The sequence below is a fragment of the Neofelis nebulosa genome, chromosome 10 (genome assembly GCF_028018385.1).
Source record: "Neofelis nebulosa isolate mNeoNeb1 chromosome 10, mNeoNeb1.pri, whole genome shotgun sequence".
NCBI lineage: Eukaryota > Metazoa > Chordata > Mammalia > Carnivora > Felidae > Neofelis > Neofelis nebulosa.
Genome location: NC_080791.1, coordinates 82150363 through 82166786, shown reverse-complemented (window position 1 = coordinate 82166786; position 16424 = coordinate 82150363). Strand labels below are relative to the sequence as shown.

The 16424-nt window shown below is 42.4% G+C and overlaps 1 protein-coding gene and 1 long non-coding RNA gene across 2 annotated transcripts in view; one reads left to right on the top strand and one right to left on the bottom strand.

Moving 5' to 3' along the window:
• Positions 1 to 410: 410 nt before the first annotated feature.
• On the bottom strand, positions 411 to 7244 carry LOC131487625 (uncharacterized). Its single transcript, XR_009249854.1, has 3 exons — positions 7157 to 7244; positions 5193 to 5676; positions 411 to 1277 (listed from the first exon to the last, which is right to left on the bottom strand). It is a non-coding gene; the product is annotated as an uncharacterized LOC131487625 (long non-coding RNA).
• Positions 5975 to 16424, top strand: part of LGR4 (leucine rich repeat containing G protein-coupled receptor 4) — a 102762-nt gene continuing 92312 nt past the window's right edge. The window contains exon 1 of the mRNA XM_058688500.1: positions 5975 to 6682. Coding sequence (XP_058544483.1) covers positions 6498 to 6682 — 185 coding nt within the window. The 5' untranslated portion in view covers positions 5975 to 6497. The remainder of the gene's footprint in view (positions 6683 to 16424) is intronic.

Here is a 16424-nt window from a genome sequence, read left to right as displayed (position 1 = left end):
TGCAAAATTTTTAAACTTTGCTCATTGTGTTCTACAAAATGAATTTGTATATTTCAACACTAACATGAGACCAAAAAAAAGAAAGAGAGAGAGAGAGAGAGTTTAGTAAATAGTACCAGATTTTGCCAACCAGACTCCAAGAAGAGCATTTTTGACATCACCCTAACTTTCAACACTGTTGATCTAGTTTCTGTGGTTTTCTTTGCTCCTTTCTCAGGTAATCTTGACAATTACAGATGGTTGGTAGTTTGCCTGTGTTTTTAAAAGCATTGCCTCTGATTTTTTTTTTTTTTTCAAAAAAGTTTTTAAAATCATTTTCAAAACCCCTAGGATTGTTAAAGTTTTCACCGCGACTGCCACTCCTTATTTTGAAGACAGTCATGGTAACCATCACTAGACAAAAAGAAAGGTTTTGAAATTACCTAGGAGGTGTTTAATAGTCTTTCTTGATACACAATATTAGGTGTCCAGGTCAGGAAAAAAAGAAACTATAGAATATGATACCTTCTTTCTCTGTCTACCCATAGCTTGTCTTTGAGTCTGAATTCTCTTACGGCCGTCTTCTCTAGATCTTTTTTCAGTTTATTTATTTATTTTGAGAGAAAGAGAAAGCATGAATTGGGGAGGGGCAGAGAAAGAGAAAGAGAGAGAATCCCAAGCAGGCTCTGCACTGTGAATACAGAGCCTGATGTGGGGCTTAAACTCATGAACCACAAGATCATGACCAGAGCCAAAGTCAGGCAGTTAACCAACTGAGCCACCAGGTGCCCCTTTCTCTAGGTTTCTTTTCAAATACATTCATGCAGACAAAGAAAAGCTTCCCAGGCTATGTCAGGATCCATAGCAGAGCTATCCCCAAGTTCTGGTCTTCTATAAGCACGTTTTATGGGACGCAGACATGTTGCATGAAGTTCTTTGAAATATTGTTTCATGCTAGAGTCTTCTTAAAACGTTCAAAGTTTTATCTGGAATTCTGAGAGAGTAAAAGGAACCCAATTCTGTGACTGAACTTTGTGTTAATTCTTTGGTTTGAACAAATTCTCAGTGTGACTAGGAGATAATCTTTCTGGATTTCTATTCTGGTTTTTTTGTTTTTGTTTTTTGTTTTGTTACTTTTACTTTTCTATCTGTTGCATTGTCTGGCTTCTGTCATGGGTATTTACCTTTGCCTAGTTGTGTTCCTCTTTGTAGTTTATGCGCTTAGGCCTTGGGATCCACGCGTGGTTCTGTCATTCAGAAATTGTTCCCTTGAGGGTCATTCACCTCTTGGGTTAGATCTGAAAGGGAAATTCAGGATAAGCAAATTAGATTTAGAAAGGATTGGGCATGGATAAGAAAACATTTCTGATATTTATTGAAATGTTTTGAAATTTGGGATCAATATGGGTCTTCAGAACTACCAGAAAGGACCTCTGACCCCAGGATATGCAACCAGGCCAAGAAACTAAGAACTCTTTAGCAATGTCCTGAAAAGGGGTGACTTCCAGAATGGCCGTCAGTCAGTCACACGGGAAGCCTTATGCCGGTCCTCACATCCCAAGATCTATCAGTTCTGCACATGTGGCAGTAGAGGAAAGGGGGTCAGAAGCCCACATTTGGTCACAAGTGCAACTTAAAAGGATGTTTTTAATTTGTCAACAATTTTACATTGTTGTTTTTGTGCTTCAAAATGATTGCCATTTTAAATTATCCCTAAAAACTAGGTCCTGTGCACAAGAGGACCACTCTAGGGACCTTGAAACACAGAAGAAAAGGACAAGTGGGTGAAAGCACCTATTTGAGACCAAGGTAGAAAGATTGTAAGCCTCTGAGCCAGTGTGGGAGCTCCTCCATCCTAAGGCCCCAGATGCAAATGTGGAAGAATCAGAGCATAGAAACAATAGTATTTATCGTGAGGATTCAAACTGGATACATACCAGATATCTGATGGGTGTGATATGTTTTCTTTATCCCCTGAATTGCTCACAGTTTGAAATGTTCATATATGTATACACACATAAAGATACCCATTTATATGTTTGTGTGTATATATAAACACATATATATTTTTATTTTTTATTTTATTTTATTTTATTTTATTTTTATTTTTTTTTTTTAACGTTTATTTATTTTTGAGACAGAGAGAGACAGAGCATGAGCAGGGGAGGAGCAGAGAGAGAGGGAGACACAGAATCTGAAACAGGCTCCAGGCTCCGAGCTGTCAGCACAGAGCCCGACGCGGGGCTCGAACCCACGGACCGTGAGATCATGACCCGAGCCGAAGTCGGATGCTTAACCGACCAAGCCACCCAGGCGCCCCACACATATATATTTTTAATATACATATTCAGCTTCTAACTTTGAGTGGCGGTTTGGCACCCTTGCTTTTATAAAGTCGGTAGCTATTTTTCATCAGCCATATGATTGTCTTAGGTCAAAAATATTTGGGGTGCCTTTTGGATGGAGAATTAGATAAACCCTAAGTGCCCCAGGACTCTTTCTGGCATTCATTCCAGAAAGAGGGTCATTTTTTTGCCTTGCAATTTGTTCTTTTTAGCTCATTCTGCAATATAATCATCAGCACGAGCTCACTCCAGAGACCAGAAATTATAGTGCTTGATCTCAACTTGCAAGAAAAGATGGTCACCTTTGAGGTATGTCCCTGTGAATTTTACATAATCCTACAAATGGTTTTCAAAAATAATCTGATCTCAATAAGGGATTAGCACCTATAAAACAGGGCTGGTAAACTATGGCCCATGGGCCAGAACTAGTCCAACATCTATTTTTGCCCAAAAATTTTTATTGGAACACAGCTATGTCTATTTGTTTATGTATTATTTATGGTGACTTTTATGCTACAATGACAGAGTTGAATGGTTGTGACAGAGACCATATGGCTGACAAAGCCCAAAGTATTTACTATCTGGCCCTAAACAATAAAAGCAGATACGAAGGACCCAATAGAAAACAAACAAGCAAAGGAAATGAATAGGCAATGTACCGAAGAACACACTGGAACATTCAATAAATGCATGAAAAGATGCAGCTGTAATCAGGGGAATTCAAATTTAAAGTACACTGAGATTGCATTTCATATGCATCAGATCTGCAAATATTTAAGTCTTACATCAGGTGTTGGTAGGATATAGAGTAATGGGAATTTTTATTCTCTGCTGCCAGAAGCACAAGTAGGTACAATCACGTTTGAAAGCAATTTGACAACATCCGATAATGGTGAGTGCATATAATCCACCCCTAGACACACACACACATGCACACACATATAAAGGAAATGCATATTGGAGAAACTCTTGCAGGTATGAACAAAGGATACAAGAATATTCATGGTAGCGTTGTTAGAAAAAATAGAAATAAGCTTAATATTAACAATAGAATAGATATATACTGAGTACATTCTTTAAACGGAACACTGTATAGTAATAAAAATGAACTCATAATAGCCACATATTTCATAAAGATCACAGGCTGCATGAAAAAAAGCAAGTTGTACAGGAGTACAGAATGATATTATTTATATTTGCAAAACAATGCTATATGTTATTTAGGGATACACACATAAGAAAAGTATGAAAATGCTGAAAATATTCATGGGAATTAACTACAAAGTTTAGGAAAGTAGCTGACTTCTCAGGTGGAAAAAGACTGGAGAGAGATACAAAGGGAGCTTTGAATACATTTGTAACATTTTGTTTCTGTTTTTCTTTAATATTTATTTTAATGTTTGTTTGTTTATTTATTTATTTTGAGAGAGAGAATGTGCAAGCAGGGGAGGGGCAGATAGAGAGGGGTACAGAGGATCTGAGATGGGCCCTGTGCTGACAGCAGACAACCTGATGTGGGGCTTGAACTCACGAAGCAGAATGACCTGAGCCAAAGTCAGATGCTTAACCAACTGAGCCACCCAGGTGCCCCATGTAAGATTTTGTTTCTTAAGCTGATTGCTGTGAACTCTGATTTTTGTTCTTTTTGTAAATTAGAAGTAATTCACACACAAAAAAAATGAAATTCAATCATTATAGCATTATGGGGGAACCCCCACAATCTCCCTGTTTTTATTTCTGTAATGGGGCACCTTCGCCCAGCAGGCAGAGCCTCTGTATACCCTTATACAGTCTCCATATTTGGGCAAAAATCAATCAATCAATCAATCAATCAATCAATCAGTATAATATACAATTCTCATTTTAAAGCAGCAAAAGAAAGTGAAATCTTGGCAAGAAAAATTCTGTCATCTTTCCATGTTGTTATAAAAGAGCAATCTTGGGGCGCCTGGGTGGCTCAGTCAGTTGAGTGTCCTACTTCTGCTCAGGTCATAATCTCACGGTTCGTGAGTTCGAGCCCCGCGTCAGGCTCTGTGCTGACAGCTCAGAGCCTGGAGCCTGCTTCGGATTCTGTGTCTCCCAATCTCTCTGACCCTAACCCACTCTCATTCTGTCTCTGTCTCTCTCAAAAATAAATAAAAATTAAAAAAAAATAAATAAAAGAGCGATCTTAAAAGAATCAACTAAAGAAACCAAATTTACAATTTTGCCTCACTTCACTTGCTCCTGAGAGCTGCTAGAAAATAATGGAAATGATTTAGACAATGGGCACCAATTTAGGGAAGGCTCCAAGGGCATCAGATGAGGACACAGGAGCCCAGGTTGTTCTGTGATGATCTTAGGCAGAGTACAATACCAGAGAGCTTCAGATTTCTTATCTATAAAACTAGAGGGTTGTCCATCTGTCTTTATGTTCTCTTTCAGACCCACAATTAGAGGAAATATGTCATTCCTAAAATTTTGAAGTCAAGGCATGTTTATATTTATTGACTTTCTAGCATATAAATAAATTTGTTGTATATTAGTCGCGTGTCCAACTGGGCATTATTTTTTAAAGATAAACTCTCAAATGCAAAGATGATAGCAAGGTTTCATTTTAAACTTCTTAGGTCCGTTATCAATTTATTTCCATTTTCCTTAATTTTACTTAGGTGACATGAATGGTAAACTATAAACTAGTGGCATTTTAAACCCTGTCTGCCTTAAAGTATTCATGAAAAATGTCTCTAATGTAGAGTAAAATAACTTGAAGGCATAGTGGAAAGTAAGAAAGGAGGTGCCCACAAAGCAGAATTTGATGCAAATAATGATTCTATGGGGTCTATTAAGCCACAAAAGTCTACAAGAGAAAGGAATGCTGATAATTACCTGACACCAAAGTTGCTGCTGGCTTCTCAGTGGTAGTCATCTAGCACTCAAATGTTTTCTTGTCTGGAGAAAGTCTCCCGTGTTCAGAAACATCACCTCTTTTACCCCTTACAAGATTCCTGGGTTTTAGGATTTTACAGTACGTGAGAAAACAGTCTGAATCGAGATCACCAAAACTTTGTAACGTCGCGGGTTATCCGCTCACATGTAGCCTCCCATACTAACGTGCATATCAACATAGGTATAAAGATCTCAGGTGAAATGACAGGCTTGTGGGGGTACACTGCTTTAATTCAATACATAGCTAACACCTAACTCTGTCAGATTAAGGGAGGCTTGCCCCCTGCTCTTCAAAATCTTTTTTCCATTTCCACAGCTCCCAAAGTCCTCACCCTTTGGGAACAGTGGAGAGTCATTTGAAACTTAACTGAACGCTGGAGGCAAGTTCTAGTTTTCAGGTCGTCCAATTTAGGAGATCCAGTTTCTGCAGAGGGAAGAAGACGGGTGGGGGAGGGAAAAAAACAGAGTCTACATATTCAGATCCTTCTACCTTCCATTCACGACCTGCCACACACATCTGGCCAAACCAGGGATTTTTGCCTTGAACCACCACCACCACCACCACCACCTTGTCACTCACGCCCGATAAACACGCCCCTCTGGTCCTACTCTTGGCCTGTGGCGGCTCCCCTCCTTGCATAGTAATGAGCTCGAGACCTCCGCGGGCCAATGGCGCTCCGGGAGAAGGGTTAGTTTTGCATGTACCTAAGTGATTTGCATAACCCAGCGGTTGGGGGCTTGGGAACCCGAGCGTGCAACCCTAGAAGGGAAAAGGACGGGAGGAGATTGAGCCGCGGCGGCGAGAGAACGAGCAGGAGCCTGGGTGTTTGTACGAGAGCCGGGCGGGGGCTGGGGCGAGGGGCCGGCATGGCTGAAGGCTGCGCTCCGCAACCTTGAAGAGCGGCTGCGGCGGGAGGCCGGGGACGGGGCGGCGGGTACGATGGCAGAGCGCGGCCCCTGCAGCTGCGCACGGCCGGGCCGGCTGGCCTGAGCCGCCGGACGAGCGGGGCTGCCTCTGCGCTTCCATGGAGCAGCGGGAAGGGCGAAACTCCGGAGCGCCGCGTCCCTGCGCTGCTGCCGCGGACTGTTGAAGGGGCCCAGCCCGCGCGACCGCCGAGAGGGGAGAGCCCCCGCCCCAGCCCGCAGGCCGGCCGCCCCGGGGCGGCGGGGGGCGTCGGAGGGCAGCGGAGGCGCGCCGAGCGAGCCGCGCCGCGGGAGAGGCCGGCGCAGGAGGCGGCCGCAGCAATGCCGGGCCCGCTGGGGCTACTCTGCTTCCTCGCCCTGGGGCTGCGCGGCTCGGCCGAGCCCAGCGGCGCGGCGCCGCCTCTCTGCGCGGCGCCCTGCAGCTGCGACGGCGACCGTCGGGTGGACTGCTCCGGGAAGGGGCTGACGGCCGTGCCCGAGGGGCTCAGCGCCTTCACCCAAGCGCTGTGAGTGCCGGGGTCCGGGTGCCGGGGAGGGGGGCAGACGGCTGCTGGGGGGGCGGAGCCGGTGGTCAATCCCACCCCACCCACAAGCGTCCCGAGGACTGGGGCGCGGGTCACCTGTGTGTGGGGTGCTGGGCACCCACTCCTGCACGGCGGGCTTTACAAACTGTGCCAGCCCGGGTCCGAGCCGCGAGTAGCTCTTTTTCCCAGACTTTTAGGGCATAGTCACCGTCCCCCCCCCCCCCCCCCAAGTGCATCTGGGGCCAAGCCGGAGGGTGGAATCTGGAAACGCTTGCCCCTGTCAGCCTTTTCAGGAGACCTTCCCTTCTCACGCGGGGCCCCGCTCAGCTGGCGACAGCTTCGCAACGGGCAGGCTGAGGGCGCCTAGAACTTGGCCTGAGTCTGCAGACCTAGGCACGCTTCGTGGGGGAAACACCTGGAGCCTTCAGGGTTCCAGCATGAGGGGAGAAGACACACCTGTGCCAATGTACAGGGCGAATCCCCTTCCAGTTTGGCCTCATCCAGGTAGAGCGACTTGGCACCTCGGTCCAGTTCCGCTCTGGACTCACCGACTAACGCCCAGGGTTCCGGAGCGCGCGGGGGAACCGGGTAAAAACAGGACAGGAGGAGGAGGAGGAAACTGCAGGTTTCTTTTGGTGAAAATACTCTCCTCACGCAACTAGGCCTTTTAAAGAAGGAATGCTGACCTGAAGTACAGGCTGTGAAAGAAAATCAAAGTTCCGGAGCATAGAATCTGCCCAACCAGAATGGAAGGCAGCAGTTTTCTCTTGTACCTTTCTTTTGAGCTGCCTGAGGCTGGGAAGGCCACTCAGATGGTTCTGACTTCCAAAATCCCCACTCCTCAAAGGGGGACCTGAGGCTTTAGACATTCCCTTCAGAAAAGCAGAGGACTCTGAAATAGGTGTTGTAGGTGGTATTGGCAAATACCGCCAATAGAGAAAGAATAGGGTAATTGAATGCAGCGCTTGGTGTGCGCACTGGCTCTTGTGTTGTGTGGCCAGAGTGATTCAATCAAGAGCCGTGAAAGAGCCGTTTGAGAGAGGACGGGATTCTGAGAGGTCCTTGGGTGAAGGGAATTTCCTTTTACCTTACGACCAAGGAAAAGGAACTCTGAGAAATAAACAATGTTAAAGGAATAACTGACCCTGAGAAGACATCCTTGCTGTGCAGGCCAAAGCATTGCTGTGTTTCCAGGTGGGTTCAGCTTATTGCTGTCTGCCAGTGGGGTTTTATTGAGGATTGCAGTCTGTTGCCTTAAACCTGTCTCATTCTTTGCCTCTCTTTATTTTTCCTCTTTATTTTTCCTGTGTCACGTGTTTGTTATGTATTTGAAGTCATTTTCCTCCAGTATGGTGGAGTTGAACTTTTCACTGAAAGCAATTAATTTTGCAGTGAAGAGCGGTGTGCCCACAAACAGGTACATTACACCGGCAGGTTTGCGTGGGACCCGGGAGCAGTGAGGGAAAGAAGATTGAGTAGAGGAGATAGGGCTGGTTTTCTTTTTTCTTTTTTTTTTTTTTTTTCCTGTTCTCGTGAAACAGGGAATTCATGCAGCAGAGATTCCTTACCTGAAACCTCTCAAGCCCCTCTATTCATAGAAAGCCATGTTTTTCCTATTTTGACCAGTAGTAAAGACCTTGTTTAGCAGATTTCCCCAGTTTTGATGGGTAGACTTGTCCCATAAGGAGAGGGACTGTTTTACATTAGTGCCTAAAACCACAAAGAAATGTTACATTTTTAAGAGAGCACGCTGCTGTGTAGAGCATCTTCCTTTAGAACTCACTGGAGGTGGTAAAATGCTCTCTTCTCGACGTGGAGCCTTTACAGAACTTACTGTTCAAGGCATGGGAAACAAAAATCATTGGCACCTGTCCCCCTTAGATTGTCTAAACTAGCACCATCATGGCACTTCCTGAGCTGTTGTGGTGAGCAAATGTGTAACATTTTCCTCTTCCACTTGTGACCTATAGCCAGAGTATACAGATAACTCATTTCATTCCCAGTACTCATCATTTCATCCTCAAAAGTATATATTGTGTGAGTACCCCATTTATAGGGCATTTCAAGGGCAGTGGGTTTGCATTTTGGGAAACCAGCTAGTCCAAGTGAATCTCAAAGGCCATGTTGAGCATGGGCAGGTACTGTCGGTTTGCACACTCCAATTGAGTTGCGATCACCTGGGGTCTTTTCCCAAGTATGTCTGATCTGTTGTCCCACTGTAGCTTTAGTGAGCCACACACACCAAGGGATTAGATCCATGGTCCCAAACTTTTGTTTACCTATTCCTAATTTCTGGAGCATGTACACCCATAAAATTACACAGATACAAGTTAAAAAGATGAGAAGGATTGATTAATCAGAGTGATTTTATTTTCTTCTCCTGGCTCAATGGTGTAACATCCTCCCCTCTGCAGGGGAGAATGAATGCATCCCACGTTGGAGACCCTGGGCTGACAAAGAGCAGAGCTTTTATTTTACTTGGCTTGGAGTCCACAGAGCCTGGTACACAGCAGGCACTTAAAAATGTTGCAGTGATTAGAGAGGAACTTAACGCCACACTGAGGGAAGAGTTGGGGCTTGGGATTCAGACATCATTCCCACACAAGATTGCCAAATTCAGCATTCTCAGCATTTAGTCTTTTGTCCAGATTTGAGGAGGCCCCAGAGAGAGGATACCTGCGTCTTCTCCTTCAGGCTCGTTTAAACTTGTTCAGTCCAACAGTGTCTATTTCCTGCTGAAAGCTGCTTTATCCGAGTCTGGGGGCAGAGTCAGACATAATCTCAGTATTGTTGATGGGATTCCTGTGTTCACACTATTTGCTGCACCTGTAGTGATTATTTATGTTTTGCAATAGCAGTTCTCAATCCTGTGTCACAATGCACTGGCTTGTCACAATTCACCCCGAGGTGTTTTGAGGGAAGTAATCTTACTAGTATTAAAATTCCAAAGTTTATTTTATCAGAGGCATTCAAGGCTATTCCTATATTAATGGTAATAGGTCACTCTGAATCACCTACACTCCCAGAATCTAGACTGTGGTGAGAGAGGGATGAAATCACAGAGGTGGTGGGGAGGGGTTTGCATATGTGTGTCCTCTGGTTTATGTGTGGTTACCTTGACGTCTGGAAGCCGTAGACCCAGAGCACAGGTTTCCACGTCCTAGATTATGTCTGGTGACCAGTTTTAAGACCACACAGGCTGTTTGCGTGGCTTTGATCCCTTGGTTCGTCCTTACCATGCCACTAAATATTATGTGGCCTTGGGCAAGTCATTCTCCCTTCTTTTCTTTTCTTTTTTATTTAGTAACCATTTCCTCACCTGAAAAAATGAAATAATTGGATTCACTAGATTACATCTAAGGCTGCTTGTAGCTCCCAGAAGTTCTAATTTATAATTCTCACATAATTTTAGGATGGCAAGCTGTCGATAATGTTATCCTCTCATAAAAGATCCCAGGAGCAGCAGGATTTTGTTCTATGTGAAGTTGCTCAAGCCTCTTCATTACCACTCACTTGGAGGAGGAGTTCTTTGTGTTTAGAAGTGTGTGTTAGGAAATTTGCCATGGAGACTTGCTGCAGAATGCATGACTGGCTAAGGCGCTTTGCTAGGGTAGAATAGCCTTGCTTGTTTCCTGTGGGTATGGCTTAACACTTGGAAAATAAAATCATTCGGTTTCAGTAATTTGGATACTGTACAAAAAGTTACTCAACGTCCTCACTTCCATATAATTAGTCATAATCTCTCCAACCTTCCCAGTGTGTGTACCCTGTACGTTGGGCAGGTTATCGAGCTTTCTGTACAGAATTCATGGTTACCGGAGAGGCTTTGAAGTGTTTTTAAAAATAACCTGTCGCTTTTTTTTCTGTTGGAAGCATCATCTCAGATTCTTCCTTAAGATGTGCTTTTTTTTTTTTTTCACTATGTGCTTTTTTTTTTTTTTTCACTATATCAAATACGTTTCTTCTTTTAATAGTATCACTTGAAAGTATTTTCTTATGCTTCCTCCGATGTCTACTGTATTCTCAGGCAGGTCAGTCATTAGTGGTAAATATTTGTATCTTTCTTGATGGTAGAGTTTTGATATCCCTCGATACCTGAATTATTTTAATGTTAGTTTGTGTGGTGGGTCTTTCTAGAGATGTATTATTATCTCGTACAATTGAACTTTCTGCTAAATGAGGCCAATGCATGAACATCTTTAAGTATAGATCCTTTATTTTTACAAACTAATGAACTACTGGGTTCTTTTTAAATACAAGAGAAGAAAGAGCATTCTGCTGGGCATATGGAGAGCCATTTCCAGACCTGCCCGCAAATCACACAAGTGACCTTGAGCTGGTGACATGCTTAACCCCTCAGGGCCTTGGTTTCTTCACCTGTAGAACAAGAAAATAAACAACTCTTAACTGCCAAGAGTTTTTTTTCTCTTGAATTTGATTATTATTTTTTATACATTTCTTGCATCCTGTCTGCTAAGGGAAGTAAATGGTCTAAATCATGGAATCTCTCACCCACCCAGGAAGCTTCTGCATTTGTCCCAACTCTCCTGGCGTATTTCCATTGAATGGGGAACTCACTGCCTTCTGGAGGCAACAATGTGCTGGGTGTGGTCTGAACAATACCTAGGACTTGAACGCTAATTCTCATTGGGAGCCCCTAAAGGTTTTGTAGTAACCACTAATGTTTTATGATTTCTAGCCGAACCAAATGCTAGTGACAGTTATGGTATCAAGCATTTAAAGTCCAGGCACTTGGCTCTCAACATTAGAATTGTAAGGTAACATTTGACAACTTAATCTCTTAGGGAAGATCAAAGTTTTGTACTGGTAGGTGGATCCAGGCAAGTTTAGGCATTTTCTTGGCCTCTGTCAGTTATCTCTCAAATTCTTATTTTAGTCATCTTTATAATAGCAAAAGTACTGACAGCCTGCAAGTTTGAAGTTTGGTTTCTGGTCTCCCTGTTTGCACCTATCCCTTCGTTCCCATTTTTCTGATCAGTAAATAGTGGATTTTGGATTAGATGATGGCACAGATCTCTGACTGCTTTGAATTTCTCTGAACCTGTGTCAACTATTAGGCAAGTAAAGTTCTAGGAATCCTTTAGTGATTCATTGAATTTTTTCTAAGACTGTCTCTCACTTTTTCTCTATAAAAAAGATATAAATTTCCATAAAAGTACAATGTCTGTTGGTATACCTGGGTTAAAAGTTAAACCCTGCCAGATGTGCCTTTCACTCTGAAAAATGTAACTAATATAACTCAGAGTGTTCTTGATAAGACAGCTTTGCTCTTTTAATTTTTCAAGCTCGATCTCAAGGTTTTGGCTTTAGAAGGGTGTTATCCAGCTTGCCTTTAGCTGTCTTGGTCAGCCTTCAAGCTTTTGACAATGCTAACAGCTTTTCACATATGTAAAGAATATGGATAACTCTTTCCTTTTTGCCCCCAACGTTGTTCAGTGAGCTGCAGGGTTTTTTTTTAGAGCTTCATTAAGATGATAAAATCCTCTATTTTTAAGTCCTGCCAGGGAAGAATAAAATGCTAGGGCATTTAGCAAGTTAGTACTCTTACCCAAATGGCTAATTTGTCTGCTTTTCTAGGCATTTATTTTGTGTTTAAGTACTTGATGGTCACACTGTAGGCCAGGTAGCAGCCCTATGGTCTGAAGCTGGGTGAGTTCCAAACTGAGTTTAGAAATCAGGCTTAGCAAGAGACAGATCGTGATTTTATAGTTCATAGACATTTAATAACCTCAATTTCTAAAGACTTTAGCAAGTTTGTACTCCAGTCCCCCTTTTAAATGGCAAGGTATAATTATGTGGTCGTCTACTCTGGATTTACCCACCCATAGACAAGTATTTGTTGTTAAACAGTGTAGATGCCCGGCACTCTGTTTAGCACGGTCCTTCCAGTGTAATGAAGTCAAAATTCTGAAAGTTTGGAGTGGTTGTTTTCAGTCTCTAAAGCGTGTTTTGATACCATTACATCTCTTAATTGTCAAAAGCACTCGCCCTCGGCACTGAGTCGACAGCAAGATTTGGCATTGGGTGTCTCTTTTTTTAGATGCAGGTGATTGAGGTTCAGGAATGCCCTTCTAAGAGTCCATGTCCAAGAAATGAACGTCTTTGAAAAATATTTTTTTCTGGGGGCGCCTGGGTGGCTCAGTTGATTGAGCGCCCGACTTCAGCTCAGGTCATGATCCATTGGTTTATGAGTTCGAGCCCCACATCGGCTCTGTGCTGACAGCTCAGAGTCTGGAGCCTGCTTCGGATCTTTGTCTCCCTCTCTCTCTGTCCCTAACCCACTTGCATTCTGTCTCTGTCTCTCTTAAAAATAAATAAACGTTAAAAAAAATAAAAAAAATATATTTTTCTGGTTCTCCTAGCGTTACTGTACTGAAAGACCTTATGGGGAAGGCATCGAACCACCCCTCTGTGGCAACATGTTGGCCCATAACAATGTAAGAATAGCCTTGTAAGGAAATGTAAACCATAGATATTTTGGGAGGCGGCTGGGCCATGTATCCCAGGCTGGTCTGATGTCTGTGCTGGTGAGAAACTTGTGGAGGAAACATATCTAATATATTTCAAGTTATTTAATGACTCTTTACCCTTCATATTTAATTTGTTTTTACATATTCAGAATCAAGACAAGTAAAAGGTTGTGGAAGCCCCATTGGCTAGTTTTTTCTTTTCCTCTATTTTGACAATAGAATGTAGCCTTTTATTTATTTTTTTAAGCAAAGTTTTAAATATAAAGTTGACCATTGAAAGAATGAAAATCTTAGCGCACCTTGACAACAAAATATTTTTTGACACTTGAATCAGATTTCAGAAGCCCATATCCAGAAAAATCATGAGTTAGAGTCTTCACAGTCCTGTACATTTTTAAGGTTTTATTTGAGAAAAATTTTCCCTCCTAAGAAGAGTGATGTAAATTTGGCTGGGAGATGATACCTTCAGCTTGGAGCTGTACTAGGCAGGGCTAAGGAATGAGTCTCACTTCTCCATTCCCCTCAGGCGGTGAAGTTCATCCAGGCAGTTTCTAGTAGGAACTGAAGACAGTAACTTAGTACAAATGGGTGACATCAAAACATCCCTGAAGATCTTGATTGGAACTGTTTTCCCAGGAGGACGGGTAGATGTCCTCATTCTCACTCCTGTCAAGGTTCTTAGGTATAGGGGGTGTGCTTCTAAGTTGGCAGTCCTTTCTCTGAAACTCTAGAGATTGGGTGGTGCTGTTGATTAAATTCTGGGTTTCCCCTATTTTCCTAAGGGAAAATGCTAAGAGGCTCTTGGAGAAACTACATGGATCATAGGAGAAGGGCTCAGCAGATGAGATTTTTCCAGGAGGGAGGAGACCTGTGGTGGCCACTCTGTTCTATGTTGTCCCCCTTCCTGTGTGGTGGAAGCCATATTAGCTGCTTTCCTGTGGGAGAATTCTCCAGAGAACGAGAGCACGAACTCTTGAATGATTTACACCTTAGGAACTCTGTTTTAAGGTCTACAGACTCTTGGGGCGCCTGGCTGGCTCACTCGATAGACCATGCGACTTTTGATCTCAGCGTTGTGAGTTCAAGCCCTACTTTGGGCATAGAATTTACTGTTTAAAAAAAAATCTACTGACTCTTTGGAGTTGGGGGGTGAGAAAAAACGTCAACTAACCTTTAGGTTTCTTACTGTTCTAGAAGACTTTTCAAACACTCTTCTGTTTTAGGCACTAGATCCACCTAGTCTTGGCATATTCCAAAGTGATAACTGCCCTTTAGTTCTCTTCAAACTTTCCTTATCTCACATAAATTGAAGCACAGACAGAATGTGTATACAATATGATCAGAATTAATTAGGAGATTTTAAGTGAATTTAATACACTTCAAATATTTTCATATCATGTTTTAAAAAAATACACATTATGGGTTTACTGATATTTAGCAGTTTATAATAATCAGTTTTCATCCTTTCTCTGCTACTTCTGGTAGTTCATTTGATTAGTTTATTCAATTTTTATTTAATTATTTACTTTTTAAAATTTTTTTCATTTCATTCTTTTTTTTTTTCTTTTTTTAAATCTTAGTATTTTCCTATCTTTGTAAGAAAGAAACTTTTCTTGTTGGCCTTCTGTTCTTTCCAAGGTCATTTTAAGTCCATGGTCACTAATCCAGCTCTTTATGTCACTATTCCAGAGTCTTCTTTTTATAGGCCTATCTTTATGAACAGGCCTTCAAAAATGACTTTGTTTTTGAGAGTATGGCACAAGGAATCATGACCTCGAGTTCCCAAATCAGTGTGGGCATGTCACGTAGCCACTTTGAATTGGCTTTTCCATCTGCAAAAAGAGGTAACTTCACTTTATCTTTGAGGGTGACATGTAGGAAACTTCAGCATGACCCGTTTGAGTGACGGCGAGGACCCGATTTGTTGTCCTTTCTTTTGGGAGTGACTAAGCCATTGCATGTGTGTGTGAATCCTATTTCTTTTGTTCTTTGAATGTATACCAGGTCCACAGGCTGTTGTAGACTTCATAAGTGAGCTATTGTGCTGATGGAAAAAATGTCTACTTATCTGGCTGATCGTTTTCATTCAAAAAACTGTAAAGATCTTGGAGAGAAAGTAGTGTATACACTTTTGTCAAGATCTCCTCTCTTAGGTAGTGCTACTGCCTTTCTAACAAGAAAGCCTAATTTCTGGGGTGAGGGAAGGAGTTACAGTTTATCCTGAGGAGAGAGCTGGGGGCGGGGCGGTGGGAATCGTGTTGGCTCCCCTGGGTCTCTGTGATTCCAACAGCACTGGTCCAGTAGAAAGGTGCTGTCCTAACAGGGAACACAGTTTTTTCTCCTCACAGCCAATAGGCATGTAACCTTAGGCAGTGTCAGTGTGATCTTTAGATTCAAATTTTCTACTTCCGGACTTTGGAACACAGGATTTTCATTAAACTATGCCTAACTCTTTGGGAAGCTTCATGCCAAAGCATGCCTTCTGTAGTTTCTCAGATCATTTTCCATGTTGGGGATAGATGAGATTTACTCAGGATTGACACTTTTACTGCATTCTTTTTTCTTCATATCACGTTCTTTCTAGAAATATTCAGATGATGAGAGAACTTTTTAAGTACTTTGAAAATGGCATTTTATTGGTTATTTGGATACTTGTATATTCCTTTTTACATTTGAGATTAATGCTCGAGTTTTGTAGATAAAGAGAAGCTTATTATCTTAAAAGTAATTTTAGAGGCCATATCCATTCTTTAAGATCTTTTGCATTTCTAAAAAGTTAGATGGCATTCTTGTTAAGCAGCTAAATCATTCTCAGAAACTTTAAAAACTTTTCTAGGTTTTGATTCAGACCTGATCTGAAAATGAATGATAAAGCCAGAGCAGCAGCTAACATACGCAGCGGCGCTCACAACCTATTTAGATTGGCTGAGTGTTCCAAATACAGTTGTGCGTTTTCTACTCGGGATCTCTTTCTTTAAAAAAAAAAAAAAATGTTTGGGATGTTTTTCCCATTACCATCTTGACATCTGCCTGGTTACACATGAATAGCTTGACCCAGTCCCTCAGCAGGGAGACTACCGTGGCCTTGCTTTCAATAGTCATGTCACTGACAAAGAAAACATATGGAATATTTCATTCCTGGCCTTTGCAAACAGTCTGGGGCTGTGAGGGCATGCAGCAGAAGGCTTCGTACTTCATGGTAGGTTGGCAAGTTTGTGTGCTAACCACAGGCT